The sequence below is a fragment of the Saccopteryx leptura genome, chromosome X (genome assembly GCF_036850995.1).
Source record: "Saccopteryx leptura isolate mSacLep1 chromosome X, mSacLep1_pri_phased_curated, whole genome shotgun sequence".
In the NCBI taxonomy this organism is placed as follows: Eukaryota; Metazoa; Chordata; class Mammalia; order Chiroptera; family Emballonuridae; genus Saccopteryx; species Saccopteryx leptura.
In genome coordinates, this window is record NC_089516.1 from 47,277,880 (window position 1) to 47,295,387 (window position 17,508).

The 17,508-nt window shown below is 36.7% G+C and overlaps 1 protein-coding gene across 4 annotated transcripts in view; it reads right to left on the minus strand.

Moving 5' to 3' along the window:
• The window catches only part of KDM6A (lysine demethylase 6A), a 255,335-nt gene that overhangs the window by 152,097 nt on the left and 85,730 nt on the right, over window positions 1–17,508 (minus strand). For all 4 annotated transcript variants that reach the window (XM_066357570.1, XM_066357571.1, XM_066357568.1 and 1 more), the window contains exon 4: window positions 6,519–6,568. In XM_066357570.1, the coding sequence (XP_066213667.1) occupies window positions 6,519–6,568 (50 nt within the window). The remainder of the gene's footprint in view (window positions 1–6,518; window positions 6,569–17,508) is intronic.

The window sequence follows — 17,508 nt, forward strand, 5'->3', positions numbered from 1 at the left end:
GTTCCTATTCTACAGAAAGTCTTCCAAAAAATTGAAGAAGCAATACTTCCAAACACATTTTATGAGGCAAACATAACCCTTATACCAAAACCAGGCAAGGATGGCACAAAAAAAGAAAACTACAGACCAATATCTCTAATGAATACAGATGCTAAAATACTAAACAAAATACTAGCAAATCGAATACAACAACATATTAAAAAAATAATACATCATGATCAAGTGGGATTCATCCCAGAATCTCAAGGATGGTTCAACATACGTAAAACGGTCAACATAATACACCATATCAACAAAACAAAGAACAAGAATCACATGATATTATCAATAGATGCAGAAAAGGCTTTTGATAAAATACAACACAATTTTATGTTTAAGACTCTCAACAAAATGGGTATAGAAGGAAAATATCTCTCAACATGATAAAGGCCATATATGATAAACCATCAGCTAACATCATACTAAATGGCACAAAACTGAAGGCTTTCCCCCTTAAATCAGGAACAAGACAGGGTTGTCCACTCTCTCCACTCTTATTTAATGTGGTACTAGAGGTTCTTGCCACAGCAATCAGACAAGACAAAGAAATAAAAGGCATCCATATTGGAAAAGAAGAAGTAAAGGTATCACTTTTTGCAGATGATATGATCCTATACATCGAAAACCCCAAAGAATCCACAAAAAGACTTCTAGAAAAAATAAGCAAATACAGTAAGGTCGCAGGATACAAAATTAACATACAGAAGTCAATAGCCTTTCTATATGCCAACAATGAAACATTTGAGAATGAACTCAAAAGAATAATCCCCTTCACGATTGCAACAAAAAAAGTAAAATACCTAGGAATAAACATAACAAAGAATGTAAAGGACTTATACAATGAAAACTATAAACCATTGTTAAGGGAAATCGAAAAAGACATTATGAGATGGAAGAATATTCCTTGTTCTTGGTTAGGTAGAATAAATATAATCAAGATGGCCATATTACCCAAAGCTATATACAAATTTAATGCAATTCCCATCAAAATTCCAATGACATTTTTTAAAGAAATGGAGCAAAAAATCATCAGATTTATATGGAACTATAAAAAGCCCCGAATAGCCAAAGCAATCCTAAAGAAAAGGAATGAAGCTGGGTGCATTACAATACCTGACTTCAAACTCTATTATAGGGCCACGACAATCAAAACAGCATGGTATTGGCAGAAAAATAGACACTCAGACCAATGGAACAGAATAGAAAGCCCAGAAATAAAATCACATATATATAGTCAAATAATTTTTGATAAAGGGGCCAACAACACACAATGGAGAAAAGAAAGCCTCTTCAACAAATGGTGCTGGGAAAACTGGAAAGCCACATGCAAAAGAATGAAGCTGGACTACAGTTTGTCCCCCTGTACTAAAATTAACTCAAAATGGATCAAAGATCTAAACATAAGACCTGAAACAATAAAGTACATAGAAGAAGACATAGGTACCAAACTCATGGACCTGGGCTTTAAAGAGCATTTTATGAATTTGACTCCACAGGCAAGAGAAGTGAAAGCAAAAATTAATGAATGGCACTACATCAGACTAAGAAGTTTTTGTTCAGCAAGAGAAATTGATAACAAGATAAACAGACAGCCAACTATTTGGGAAATGATATTTTTAAGCACCTACTCAGATAAGGGCCTAATATCCAAAATATACAAAGAACTCATAAAACTCAACGACAAACAAACAAACAATCCAATAAAAAAATGGGAAGAGGATATGAACAGACACTTCTCCCAGGAAGAAATACAGATGGCCAACAGATATATGAAAAGATGCTCATCTTCTTTAGTTATTAGAGAAATGCAAATCAAAACTGCAATGAGATACCACCTCACACCTGTTAGATTAGCTATTATTAACAAGACAGGTAATAGCAAATGTTGGAGAGGTTGTGGAGAAAAAGGAACCCTCATCCACTGTTGGTGGGAATGTAAAGTAGTACAACCATTATGGAAGAAAGTATGGTGGCTCCTCAAAAAACTGAAAATAGAACTACCTTATGACCCAGCAATCCCTCTACTGGGTATATACCCCCAAAACTCAGAAACATTGACTTGTAAAGACACATGCAGCCCCATGTTCATTGCAGCATTGTTCACAGTGGCCAGGACATGGAAACAACCAAAAAGCCCATCAATAGATGACTGGATAAAGAAGATGTGGCACATATACACCATGGAATACTACTCAGCCATAAGAAATGATGACACCGGATCATTTATAGCAAAATGGTGGGACCTTGACAACATTATACGGAGTGAAATAAGTAAATCAGAAAAAACCAGGAACTGCATTTTTCCATACATAGATGGGACATAAAAGTGAGACCAAGAGACATTGATAAGAGTGTGGTGGTTACGGGGGGAGGGAGGAGAGGGAGGGGCACAAAGAGAACTAGATAGAGGATGACAGGACAATCTGACTTTGGGTGATGGGTATGCAACATAATTGAACTTTAAGATAACCTGGACATGTTATCTTTGAATATATGTATCTTGATTTACTGATGTCACCCCATTAAAAAATAAATACAATAAAAATAAAAAATAAAAAAATTAAAAAAAAACAAACAAAAAACTGAGCAAAGGATAGAGGCAATTAAGAAAAGGAGGAGCAGCGTAGCCTGTGATGGCTCAGTGGATAGAGCATTGACCTGGAATGTCGAGTTTGCCGGTGTGAAGCCCTGGGGTTACCCATTCAAGGCACATGCAACAAGCAAGCAGTGAACAATTAAAATGAGCTGATACTTCTTGCTCCCTTACTCCTCTCTGTGTAAAATCAATAAATAAAATCTTTAAAGGGAAAATCAAAAGGAAAAGAAGGTATACAAAAGGTCAATAGCTTAACATCACTAATCAGGAAATGTAGATAAAACCAAAATGAAAACCACCATTTAACTATTCGAATGGCTAAAGCTAAAAAATTGACAATACTAAATGCTAATAGAGATGCAGAACAATTGGGAACCTCTTACAATGCTAACTGAAATCTAGAACAGTACAACTTCTTTGGGAAACAGTTTAGTATTTAAACCTACAACTGCAATATTACCCAGCATTTCCCAATACTAGGTATATATACCAAAGGAAATGCAAACCTATGATCTCACAAAGACAAATAATGTTCATAGCATTTCATTCATATTTTCCCAAAAACTGGACAAAAACCAAATATGTATCAAATGATAAACAGAAAAATTGTGGCTTTATTATTCTATAAAATACTACTTAACAATAAAAGAACACAATATTGATATGTACAACATGGATGAATCTCAAAAGTAGTATGCTAAATATAAAATGTGAAAAACAAAAGAATACATGCTGTTTGAATCCAGTTGTGTGACATTCTAGAAAAGAAAAAATTAGAGAGAAAGCAGACAACTAACTAGTTGCCTGGGACGAGGGGTCAAAAGTAGGAACAACTGTAAAGGGGCACAAGGGAACAGAGTGATGGAAATGTTCTATATCTTGATTGTGGTAATGGTTAAACAACGCCATATAAATTGATGAAACGCAGCAAATTTTTACTCTTAAAAGAATGTAAATTGTAACTCAAAAAAGCCAGAGAAAAAAATCTAAATATTTTTGTGAAGCGATAATTAATTAGTTTATTGGAAAAGCAAGCAACAAAAGAAGAAACACTAAAACAGCAAACAACAATGGGGAAATGGTACCCTTAGTGCTATTATATATTAAAACATTATAAAACCTCTATAAGTAAAATAGTGCACTAGTTCATAGAACAGGCCTAAAGAAATAGACCAGACAATCCAGAAACAAAAACTGCATGTGAAAATTTAGCATACAATTAAGACAACATCTCAAATTAGTGGAGAAAAAGATAGATTCTTTTTAAACAATACTCTGTTGGCATAAACAGCCAGAAGGAAAAAGATAAACTTGGATGTTTCTCACTCTATAAATCAAGGATAAAGAGCAAATTGAACAGAAATTTAAATTAAAAAGTAAAACTATTCAGCTACTATATGAAAAACGTGGGTGAATTTCTCTAACACCTAGGAGTGAGGAAAAACTTGTCTTATGATTCAAAATGAAGATACAATTTAAGATTGATAAATTTGACTACATAGGAATTAACTTCTACATGAGCAAAAACAAAGTAAAATGACAAACTTTGACTTATATCACAGATATAGGATAAATATAACTTGTACATAAAATATAGTCATATAAAATAGAGAAAGAAAACAATGGCCCAATAGAAAAATGGGCAACAGAAATAAATATTTCAAAGAAAAAGAACCATAATTAGCCTCCAGACCTTAATTTAAAAAATAAATAAATAAATAACCGAACCTCACTAACTACTAAAATTATACACATTTAAACAACTGTAAGACACCATTTCTTATCATATTGGCAAAAAACCCACTGACAAACTTTCTAGGTTGAGACCAAGGGGAAATAAGTATTCTCAAAAGAGTGCTCATAACACTCCACCCACCAATCCACTAATAAAAGGACACTATACCAAAGAGTACCTAGACCAAAGAATCACTAACAACAATATGAAAAGACATTTACTATTTACTGCAGTATCATCTGTATAGGCAAATACTGAAGCAAATGACTGAATTAACTATAATAAATCATTATGACGGGCTAGGTATAACTTCTCAAGGTATAACACCAAAGTATAAGCAATAAAAAAAAACATTCCAAATATCTAGACAAAATATACTATCAAGAAGAAAGTGACTATTATACAAGACTCAAAAAAATTTCAAATTATATAGCCAATAAGCAACTGTAACCAGAAAGTATTATAAAGAATTCTTACAATGATTTAATTTTCAAACTTTTTATAACGGGAAAAGGCATTTCATCAAAGAATATATACAAATAGCCAGTACATTCATTAAAAGATGTTCAACATATCAGTCATTAGGAAAATGCAAATAAAAACCTTAAAAAAGATGCCAGTTTACATCCAATAGGATAGCTACACTCAAGAATTGAACAATTATAACTGTTGATGCAGATACAAAGAAATGGAAACCATTGCTGGTAAGACTATAAAATAGTACAGCCACGCTGGAAAACAGTTTCTAAAACTGTTAAACATAGATTTACTCTACAACTCAGCAATTCCACTCCTGGTTATCAACCCAACAGAAATAAATATATGACTCCACACAAAAACTTGTACACAGATGTTCCCAGTAGCTTTATTCAAAATAGCCAAAAAGTGGAAAAACTAAAGTGCCCATCAACTAATGAACAGATAAATAAAAGGTGATATACCCATACACTAGCATGTTATTAGAGAATCAAAAGAAATAAAGTGTTAATATATGCTACAAATGCATCAACTCTGAAAACACATGCTAAGTGAAAGAAGCCAGTTACAAAAGATCACATGCTATATATGATTCCATTGATGTGAACTATCCTGAAAATACAAATACATACAGACAGAAAGTAAGTAGATTAGTACTTGCCAGGGATTGGGCATGAAGTTTCACTATAGAAAGATAGATGGGCATGTCCCAAAATAAGACTAGGGTTATGGTTGCACAACTCTGGAAATGTATTAAGTCACTGAACTGCATAGTTAAAACAGTTGAGTTTTACGGTTTGTAAATTATATTCCAATAAAATTTTTAAAAAGATAAACCACAGACTAGAGAAGATATTGTTAAAACTTCAACAAATCAGCCCTGACTGGTTAGATCGGCTGGTTAGAGCATCATTTTGATGTGTAGAGGTCGCCAGTTCGATCCCCGGTCAGGGCACATACAGGAATAGATTGATGTTTCTGTCTCTCTCCCTTCCTCTCTAAAATAAATTTAACAAAAATTTTTCCCCATATGGGGGGGTTGAACAAAGACTTGGGTCGGGGGGTGAACACACAATATGGTGTAAAGAGATGGGCACCTGAAACTTGGATACCTATGTTAACCAGTGTCAACCCAATCAACTGAAAAGAGGAAAAAATAAAATCCATGTAAAAACTCTGAAATGGCAATTCAGATAAAGAAACCCCACTGTTCAATATGTAAAAGTATACATGATGTAAAAGATTAGCCTGCCCAAGTAAGTATACACTGCTTAAACTAAGAAAATTTTCTGTGCACAATTCATTTAGGTAGGTCTTTTAAATCAGGTTAGGTTCCACTGTCCTCAGAGCTCCAATTTTAGACAAACTATACCAAAAATCATTTCCATTATAACTTTCCCAATAAGTCTTTCCTTTTCAGCCTGATAAAGAATCATCTTCTTCGCATTTGGTCTTGCTTGCTTTTAAATTCTCACTTAGGATCATCTTTAGCCAATAGATTGTGTCAGAGTAATCTGATTCTTTTAATAAAATAAAATGTGATTAATATAAGATAGCACAAAGATAACTCATTTTTTCCCTTTCCAATCCCTCTCCCTAAAAGTAATATTTTAAAGTAATTAACAAAGTTACTTAACAAACAAAAGAAAAGGCATGCAAATGTGCACTAACCTTCCAGTAGTCAGATTGTAAACTGTAGTACCTCTGGTATGCAGATAATGCTGAAAGAAGAAAAGTAACTATGAGTGACAATTACGTCCCATTTCAAAATCACTAATACAAGAAACATTATAACAAACTTCCCACCAAACCCACCTCCAAGCAGATAGTGATATTTAAGACCAAATAATTAGAAATCTAGGGCTCTCCCTATTCACAGCGAAACATAACAATGTCAAATACTGTATACAGCAGGGGTCCCCAAACTACAGCCCGCGGCCACATGCGGCCCCGAGTCCATTTATCCGGCCCCCCGCCGCACTTCCGGAAGGGGCACCTCTTTCATTGGTGGTCAGTGAGAGGAGCATAGTTCCCATTGAAATACTGGTCAGTTTGTTGATTTAAATTTACTTGTTCTTTATTTTAAATATTGTATTTGCTCCCATTTTGTTTTTTTACTTTAAAATAAGATACGTGCAGCGTGCATAGGGATTTGTTCATAGTTTTTTTTATAGTCCGGCCCTCCAACGGTCTGAGGGACAGTGAACTGGCCCCCTGTGTAAAAAGTTTGGGGACCCCTGGTATACAGAGTTCAAGGGTGTAAAACCCTGGTCTCATCTCAGATCTATACTGGAAAAGAATCTAGGATACCTCCAGAATCATTAACTTGATCTTCTTCAGAGACTGAATCTGCTAAGAGAATTAAGATTTTTCCAAGGCTACTACAGAATATGATAGATTATTTGTTCTCACAAGGGATCTTACTTCCAAAAATGACTAAGAGCTCAAAAACCCTCAAAGGGCAAAGGAGCTAGTTTGTCTGTAAAGCTTCCTTTCATACAATCAACAAGAAATCCAGCCCACAAGTACCTTACTCCAACCCAATTCTAAAATAGAGCATCCTATATCCCTAAAGCTGCCTCAAGGTATAAAAGGCTCTGAGAAAAAGTAAGGTAGTTCCTATCAAACAATCTAAAAACTCAGTGAAGAGGAAGTTAAAAAGTAAATAAGTTATTGTATTTCCTCATATGTAAGTTGTACCTCACCCACCCCCGAAAACTTTGGGGTCTAAAACCTGGGTGCATCTTATACAATGATTATAGATTGTTTTTTTACTTGCATTTCCCACTTTTTCGCACTTGTTTTTGTGCTCATTGTTGAAGACAGTGATTCATCATCAGACACAGATGAAGACAAGCTAATAATGGATGAGAGTTTTGACAGTGATGAGGAGTTGTATGAATTTTATGATGAATCAAACAAGTTCAATAACTGTATGTAATACATTTTCTTTTTCCAATTTTCAGACCACAAAATTAAGGTGCGTCTTATATATGGGAGTGTCTTATACATGGGAAAATACAGTATATATGCACATTAGAATTAGTCTAGACTAGAGCATAATAAATATGTATTTTCTGATGGCTTTAGGCAACCCCTGTGTTTTGGTCGTTTGACCCCCGCCAGGGTTGCGACCCACAGGTTGAGAACCGCTGGTCTGGAGAGATCCCTTATTAAAAACTGATGAGCAATAAATATGTCATAGCAACGCAATTTACAACATGGTAACTTATCTGAAAGCTGCTAAAAGAGTAAATCTTAAAAGTTCTCATCACAAGAAAAAAATTTTTTGTAATTGTGTATGGTGATGAATGTTAACTAGACTTACTATGATGATTTCCCAATGTATACAAATACCAAATATGTTATATACCTAAAACTAGTATTATATTTCAGTTATACTTTAATTTTTTAAAAAAATTACTGTTAAGATTTTCAAATAAGATTTCCAACAAGTATAAAACAATTTTTTTTTTTTTTGGTATTTTTCTAAAGCTGGAAATGGGGAGGCAGTCAGACAGACTCCTGCATGCGCCCAACCGGGATCCACCCGGCACGCCCACCAGGGGGCGATGCTCTGCCCATCTGGGGCGTCACTCTGTTGCGACCAGAGCCACTCTAGCACCTGAAGCAGAGGCCATGAAGCCATTCCCAGCACCTGGGCCATCTTTACTCTAATGGAGCCTCGGCTGCGGGAGGGGAAGAGAGAGACAGAGAGGAAGGAGAGGGGGAGGGGTGGAGAAGCAGATGGGCGCTTCTCCTGTGTGCCCTGGCCGGGAATCGAACCCAGGACTTCCGCACGCCAGGTCGACGCTCTACCACTGAGCCAACCGGCCAGGGCTAATAAAACAACTTTATATTGATAAAAATAGAACATTTGAATTAACATTTTCTAAAATTCCCATATTTTTTTCAGTCAATAACCTAGATACATATGAATATCATAGAGAATTTTCTGAATATATTCAAATTAGAAATGTATTGCCCAAAACATCACATATCTGAACAAGTAACTTACAAGAATAATGTTCATCTTTTTCACATGAAGATGATGCCAACCAATTATTGAAAGGATATTTATAGACCAGTAGTTTTCAACCACCAGTCTGCAAGAGTTAACCACCTGATGTTGTATGAAGATTACAGAGTCTATAATCAGTGGGTCCATAATCTTCATACAACATCAGAGTGGTTAACTCTTTCATGGACCTGCATGGAATTTCTGGAAGACTGGCACCAGTCCAGAGACCACCAGTTGAAAACCACTGATTTAGACAGTAATTTTTCTAGTTTTACTTTAGAGTTGATTTCAAGCCATCCTCCATTTTCTAATTCTGTACTCCTAAGTGTAGTTAGATTAGAAAAGTCATTAATTAATGGTCCTCTAAAAAAAGAACAAACCAACTTATCAAATTTGCTGGTACAGAATGAGTCAAACAAGGTTTGTGTTCAGAAATCACCACTCTTGTAAATGACAGAGGAGGTAAATGTGGTATTCACATCCTCCCACAATCACACCAAAATTACAACTAAACTACAGAACAACCATCATTCAAAACTACCTAGAATCTAGCTGAACAGAAGTCCTATAACTAAGGATGTAAACATGAAGCCATGTCAAGACTAGTAGGAGGGGCAGAGATGTGGAACACGCTGATCCCACACCCACTGATGTTGATTAAAAACATCAGGAGGAATATCTAGGCTGGGGAGAGTCCCCTGAGGAGCAAGGGATCCCAGCACCACACCAGGCCCCCCAGCCAGGGTTCCAGTGACAGAAAGAGAAGTCCCCATAACTTCTGGCTGTGAAAACCAGCAGAGACTGTGACTGAAATGAGATAAAAGGCTGCTGGAATCCCAGATGTTAACTCTTTAAAGGCCCGAACATAAACTTACTGGGATGGATTCACTCACTCTTGAGCTCCAGCTTTGGAGCAGCAGCTTGAAAGGCACCAGGAACATACAGAAAGGAACTGAATTGTTTCGCTTTGAGATAAGAACTGGAGGGGCAGCTATCTCCCAGACAGAGTGCTGGCAGAGCCCAGGCCACTGTTCCTTTGTTGGCAGGCAGGCACCATATCTGAATCTCCATCAACTTATCTAACACTATCTGTTCTGCTCTGGTGATTTCCTGAGACCCCAACCCATCTAACATACAGGTCCATCCAAACCGTTGAGTAGCTATGCCACTCAAATGGCCTAGCTCATGTTGCAGAACTTCCTAAAATCTCTCAAAGTTTCATAAACCCCAAACAAGCAGCATTTGGCCCCAGCATGTCCCATACCTCTTACTAAAGTGGTTGGTCCCAGGCCCACACTAGTGGCAGCCTGCCTTGGTTCACATCTTAGCCTCTCCAGGGCACCTCCAAGCCCAGCACAAGTAGTGGCCATCTGAAGATTGCTTTGTTCCTCATGGGGGCTGGCCCCAGGCAAGGCACTTGCAGAGACTGACCTTGGCCTGCACCTCCCAGGAGGCTTTGGAACCAGTGCACCCAATGGACAGCTTCAGACTACACTGAAGTGACATACATACTTAAGGAGCAGACTACTGGGTACCAGAGCCCCACTGAAGCAAGTCTTGCTCCCTGGGGTCAGCCCCTGTACAGCATCTCCTCCACTTAGGCCACAGCCGATTGGCCTGGGTGTAAATCCCTCCCAGTGACATACCAACAGCAATCAAGACTCAAGTACAATAGGCGAGTATGGGTATGAGGGTTATACCTGATATGCCCAGCTCAAGTGACCGGGAAGGATGCAACACTGGACCCTAGGTAACCCTAATACATATATAAGGCCATTATAACGACCAGAAGAGGTAGCCATTCCACCTAATTCATAGATAAAAGCACAGGAAGACAGGCAAAATAAGGAGACAAAGAAACATGACCCAAATGAAAGAACAAAGCAAAACTCTAAAGAAAAGAACTCAACAGAATGGAGGCAAGCAATCCACCAGATGCAGAGTTCAAAACACTGATTATAAGACTACTCAAGGAATTCAGGCGAAGAATTGACGAACTCAATGAGAACTTTAACAAAGAGATAGGAAATATAAAAATGGTGATAGAAAACATAAAAACTAACCACTTCGATATGAAGAGAACAATTAACTGAAATAAAGAATATGTTACAGGAAATCAACAGTATACTAAATGAAGATGATCAAATCAAAGATTTGGAAAAAAAAAAAAGGGCAGAAAACACCCAATCAGAAAAAGAAAAAGAATCCCTGCCGGGGTCCAGCCCCCGAGGGGGGGGGGGTATCCAGGGGTCCCACAGGAGGAGTCGGCATCGGCGAAATCGAGTGAGAGAGCCGAATTCTTTTCTTTCTCTTTATTCTCTGGTTAGCATTTACTGCCAGGCATCTCTGCTCAATGCTAGTATAGCTCCCTTTTTATACACACACACTGAGTTACAATTACATGGTGTTAATCATTGCTTCTGTTTCACTATGTTTACATGTTTCCGGATAACAGTTAATTTATTTCTATAAATTACAAACCAGGTAGCAAATCATTCAAAGTACAAAATAACTTGAATAGTGATAACAACATCGGTAAAAGCTTTTAAGGTATTAGTACTAATAGTTAACTAACTTTACTGCTGTTGTGAGTTAAGGGGCAGAGAGTGATTAGCAGACGAGATTATTAAGGACTAACAATGGACCACCGCTTGCTCAGGTAAATGGCTTTGAGTTTAAGCAGTGTCCTACTTTTTCTCACAAGATTCTAAAAGGCTTGCCTATAAAGAAATTGACATAACATTAAGAATAGCTTTCACCCAAAGATATACAGAGTGCACTTGCAAGATAGCCTAGTAGCAACATAAGACATTAACTGTTATTACTTCTATGGATTCCCCTACATTTCTCTCATTATCAAAAAATCTTGGGAAGTATTTACTCATGCGAACATCTCACTGAGAAAGCCCAGTAACTGCCTTTAGTCAAAAGACAATTCTCTTAGTAAAACATTCTTTTCTTGCTGACTGCGCTCTCATCCTAGGCCACACAATGGGCCATTCTACTATACCTTACCTAAGATACTATTGTCTAGTCAAATATTACTTATTTATTATATTTAAACACTAGTTAAGTTCTAACTCTATTCTTCTCAGAGTGTACCACTCTCTGCAGATCAAATAAGCAAGAAGAAAGGAATGTTTCTTTACTCTATCACATGAAAAGGCTATGGAGGAAAAATGTTGAATTAAGTGAAGGCCGAAAGGTGCTCTGTGCACAGCCACTGCCTCCTACCCATTCACAAGTCACAATCTATTCTTTCTAACATGATTAAGAAGGAATTCTCCTACAGACTTAACCCTTTACGAGGGATATCATAGCCAGCCTCTTATGTCTATGAGCCCAGTTCAAGGGGCTTACAGGCTTTTCTGTGGAACTCACACCCTCTGTCTCATTTCCAAAGAAATCACTACGAATCTACAGGGAAAGCACGGTACTATTATCCCTATGCCATAAATAATAGCACACACCCAGAAAAGGGGGGATATAAGGCCAAAAAAGTCAAAGGGGGAAGTATCGTTGTGTCTCTCCTTTGGGTGACTTTGTCAACCCGCAGCCATTGATCTTCTCTGCTGTGACTTTGTCAATCAGCAGTTTTTGATCTTCTTCTGCTGTGACCTTGTCAGCCAGCAGTTGTGGGTCTTCTTCTGCTGTGACCTTGTCAGCCAGCAGTTGTGGGTCTTCTTCTGCTGTGACCTTGTCAGCCAGCAGTTGTGGGTCTTCTCCTGCTGTGACCTTGTCAGCCAGCAGTTGTGGGTCGGCTCCCGACAAATCCCCCCAAAATTAGGATAGTGTAAGGAGCCGCTGAGGTAACTATAAGTGTAGCAATATTCGCATCATTGAGGTGCTAGAAGAACAGAATGAGCAAAGAACTGAATAACGTGTTTGAAAAAATGATGAAAAATACCCTAATATGGTAAAGGAAATAGACATACATGTCCAGGAAGAGCAGAGTCCCAAACAAGATGAACTCAAAAAGATCCACATCAAGACACATCATAAAATGTGAAAGTTGAAAGAGAAAAGAGAGAATCTTAAGAGCAGCAAAACAAAAGCAGTTAGTTACCTACAAGAGAGCTCACACAGGACTGTCAGCTGATTTCTCAACAGAAACTTTGCAAGCCAGAAGGGATTGGCATGAAGCATTCAGTGATGAAAAGCAAGGACCTACAACCAAGATTACTCTACCCAGCAAAGAGTATCATTTAGAATTGAAGGACAGATAAAGAGCTTCCCAGACAAGAAAAAGTTAAAGGAGTTCATCAAATTAGTTCACCAAATCAGTTTTACAAGAAATGTTAAAGGGTCTTTTATTTCCCTTTAGTGAGAGGAGAGGCGGCAGAGAGAGAGAGACTTCTACATGTGCCCCAACTGGGATCCACTGGGACTGCCCCTATGGGGCGATGCTCTACTCATCTGGGACCATTGCTCTGTTGCTCAGCAACTGAACTCTTTTACCACCTGAGGCGAGACCATGGAGTCATCCTCAGCACCTGGGGCCAACTTGCTCCAACGGAGCCATGGCTGTGAGACGGGAGGATAGAGATAGAGAAGAGGGGGAGAGATGGTGCCTTCTCCTGTGTGCCCTGACCAGGAATCAAATCCAGAACATCCACACATGCCAGGCCGAGGCTATTCCGCTGAGCCAACCAGCCAGGGCCAAAGAGTATTATTTAAGAAGAAGAAAAAAAGAGATAAAAAATATGTGTAAGAAAATGGCAATGAATACAATTACTTTAAATGCGAATGGTTAAATGTTCTAATAAAAATACATAGGTGACTGAATGAATAACAGAACCCTTACATACGCTGTCTACAAGAGACTCATTTCAGATCAAAAGACACATACAGACAGAAAGGGATGAAAAAAGGTATTTCAAGAAAATGGAAACAAACAAAAGACCTGGAGTAACAATATTTACACCAGACAAAACAGACTTTTAAACAAAAGACAAAGAAGGACCTAACAACTCCACTTCTGGGTATTTATCTGAAGAAACCAAAAAAACTAAATTAAAAAGACATACATATCATCCATATGTTAATTGCAGCATTAATTACAATAGCCAAGATATGAAAGTAACCTAAGTGTCCACCAATAGATAAATGGATAAAGAAATGATGCATATATACAATTCAGCCACTAAAAAAGCATGAAATCTTGCCATCTTCAACAACATGGATGGACCTAGAGTAAAATAAGTCAGACAGAGAAAGGCAAATGCCATGTGATTTCACTTATATGTGGAATATTTTTTTAAAGGATATTTTGAAAAAGCCAAACATAAAAAGACTCACAGACACGGAGAACATTTTGCCAGCTGCCAAATGGAAGAGGAATTGGGGGTATGGGTGAAAAACGTGAAGGGGTTAAGAAGTACAAATTAGAAGTTGCAGAATAGTCATGGGGTTGTAGAGCACATCATAGAGAATATAGCTAATAATACTCTAATAACTATGTATGGTAACAGGTGGGTACTAGATTTATCAGGGTGATCATAAGTTATATAAATGTCTAATCATTGTGTTGTACACCTGAAACTAATACAATAATGTACATTAACTATAATTGAAAATTGAAAATTTGTTTTTTTTAATCATCACTGATTTGTACATAACAGTCATGGAATAGGTGTTCTCTCTACTACTAAATGTGAACAAGGAAGTATACATCACCAAGTGCCACTCCAAAGGGAACTATTCTTAGGATGAAGCCCATAGACAACAGCTGAGGAATATAATACCTAACACAAAACTCATGTATAAATTTCCAATTACGTGAGGCAATCAACTCCCTTATTGTTTAAGCTAGGCTGAGGTCCTTGATATTTGTGCCCAGGGTCCCTGATAATTTTGTGCAGTACCATACCAATCCTGGACGGCCTTTTCTTTTTTATAGTGAGAAGGAGGGGAGATACAGAGACAGACTCCTGCATGTGCCCAACCAGGATTCACCTGGCAACCCCTGTCTGGGGCAGATGCTCAAATCAACCAAGCTATCCTCAGCGCACGGGGCCGACCCTTGAACCAACTGAGCCATTGGCTGGAGGAGGAGAAGAAAGAGAGAAGGGCGACAAAAAGAGGAAGAGAGGCAGATGGTCACTTCCACTGAGCAAACCAGACAGGGCCCTCTACTGCCCTTTTGGTGATGTTACAAAATTTCAACAAATTTGAAGAGTATGTATCCAAAAACCTTAATAATACATGACTTCATAAAATGCCCATTTTAGAATTTAAAAAAACCTTAAAAAGATAGCATGATGCCCTCCAAAGTAACTGAAACTGAGGTATAAGAAGCCTATGTGATTATCAGCTGGGAAAAACATGGCATCCATGCTACAATATGGTAAAATGAGAAATAAATATGAACCCTCAAATTCAATGTCAAAACAGTAAATGCTCCAAATTTCAAGCACAGATTTATAAATGAGACATTTTTCATGAACACTTGTTACCTTTCCACTTATTTACACATTTCTCAACAATTACACTTTACTCCATTATGCCTAGCATCATATTTTATGAAAGATCCTAATATATTTTATTTTCTAATCCAACTAAATCATTAAAACCCTGCAGACTATACAAGTACTCATCACCAGGGTCTCTAGTGAAATTCTTTTAACCAAATCACAGATCTTATTTCTAATTTTTATGTGAGTCACCTCGTCATAAAAAAAAAAAAAAAAATCCTAATCTACTCTAACTAGATTTTTCCAAAGTCCTCAATAAAGAATGAGAAAAATCATTGATTTGGGCATTCTTATAATGCTTAAATAAACCTGTTTCATAATGAATGTAGCATATGTCTCACTGGGTTTCTCCTACCCTACACCATAAAACCTTCATTTTGTTATTCTCGAGTTCTTTATTGGCTCTTGAAGTCCTTGTTTGTCCCACTAGGAAATCTTTTTGACATTACTTCAGGCAAAACTTGTCTTCTTTAGCCACCTGACCAAGAATGGTGTGCCAAATGTTACTATTAACTCTTTGTCAACCAATTTCCAAAGTTCAACTCTTTTTGATATTTGGAACCAACTTTACAGACAAACTTCAAATTATATGTTAATAACTTAATTTTCAAATAACCCCATTTAGTATTTTTAGACTTAAAAAACACAGAGAAATATAATGAATAAAAAAGGTCATAGAAAACTGGCAAAGTATTAAAAAAGAAATTAGATCAAAAAAAAGGAACTAGGTCAAAAAAATAAATGCAAAAGAAAGCAATGAGAAGCAAGTAAAATTTAACCAAGTTGGTACAGGTTCTGTAATCTTTCTCAAACATTCTCTTTTATTTGGCCCTTTCCCCCATAAAAATAAAGAAAGAAATCGAACAAGAAAATTATCAAGGATTAAAAGAATCACCTATAAAGTTGGGAGATAGTGCCACACACAGTCATCTGTCCTTTAACTTCATAATCCTGATATACCATTTTCCATATACAAAATTGATTAAATAATAATAGTAATACTGGTTATACTCAGTAGTGATAAGGGAAATACCCAATAGTGGCAAGAATTCAAGAAAATAGCCAGTTTTATCATTCAGCTAGTACTATAGGTATAAATTAGTAAAACTTTTTGTAGCATAATTTAGTGCTATCTCAAAAGTTTTAATATATACATATACTTTCACTCAGTAGAGCATATCAAGGTATTCCTTCTAAGAATATAAACATGGATGTGTGCAAAGAGTTAGCTACCAGGATAGACAATATAGTAACTATGTTAATAAAAAAAGAAAGAAATAGTCTATGCAACCAACAGGGAACTGTTTAAACTAGATGACAGAATACTATGCAGGAAAATAAAAATGTTACATGTATGTTTCTGAGATACACTGGCTTAAAGAAAGTTGCAGAGTTTAATTCAATTTTTAAATACTAAAACTTTATTGTAATAGAAGTCTCTAAAGATTTATGTTAAAATTGTTTTAAAGAAGCTTTGCCTTTAGATGATAAAATAACTGGGGAACAATTTTTTTTTTTAATTTTCTGTTGCATGAGGTCTTAGAACTGTTTCTATATATTTCTACATCGCTGATTCCAAATCTGAAATCCGTTTTTTGGTGCATGCTCTAGTTTTTATGCAATTTTAATTTATTTTTGTTAAAGTTATTGGCATGCATTGGTTTTTAAATTGGAGTTAAAGGGCAACGACTCTTGGATTGAACATAACCACAAGGCAATTAATGTTTTACAAACATTACTTTTACATAATTGTAGTTGTTTTTAAATGTAAAAAAATTATTATCTAATAAAAACACCATCTTATTTTGTTTTAAGATTGATTCATGGCTTCTTCGAGTACGTGTAAATGTAAGAATAGTCCTGACACCTTCTGTTATATATGTGGCTGTTACACACTTCAACATCAAAGAATATTTCATTTGTGACACGTGCATATATTGCCTATTTTCAGCGGTTCTAATTGGTTATTCAACTCATCTGCGAGAAGATTATGATGACATAAAAATTGTCCTCGGCTTTCTGAAGTATAAGGAGCATAACTGGATCATTTGTGTGGATCTTAAAATGGTAAATTTCCTACTAGGACAACAGAGGTTTCATGAAGTATCCTTGCTTTCTGTGTTTGTGGGACAGCCGAGCTCAGGAGAAACCCTGGACACACAAGGAG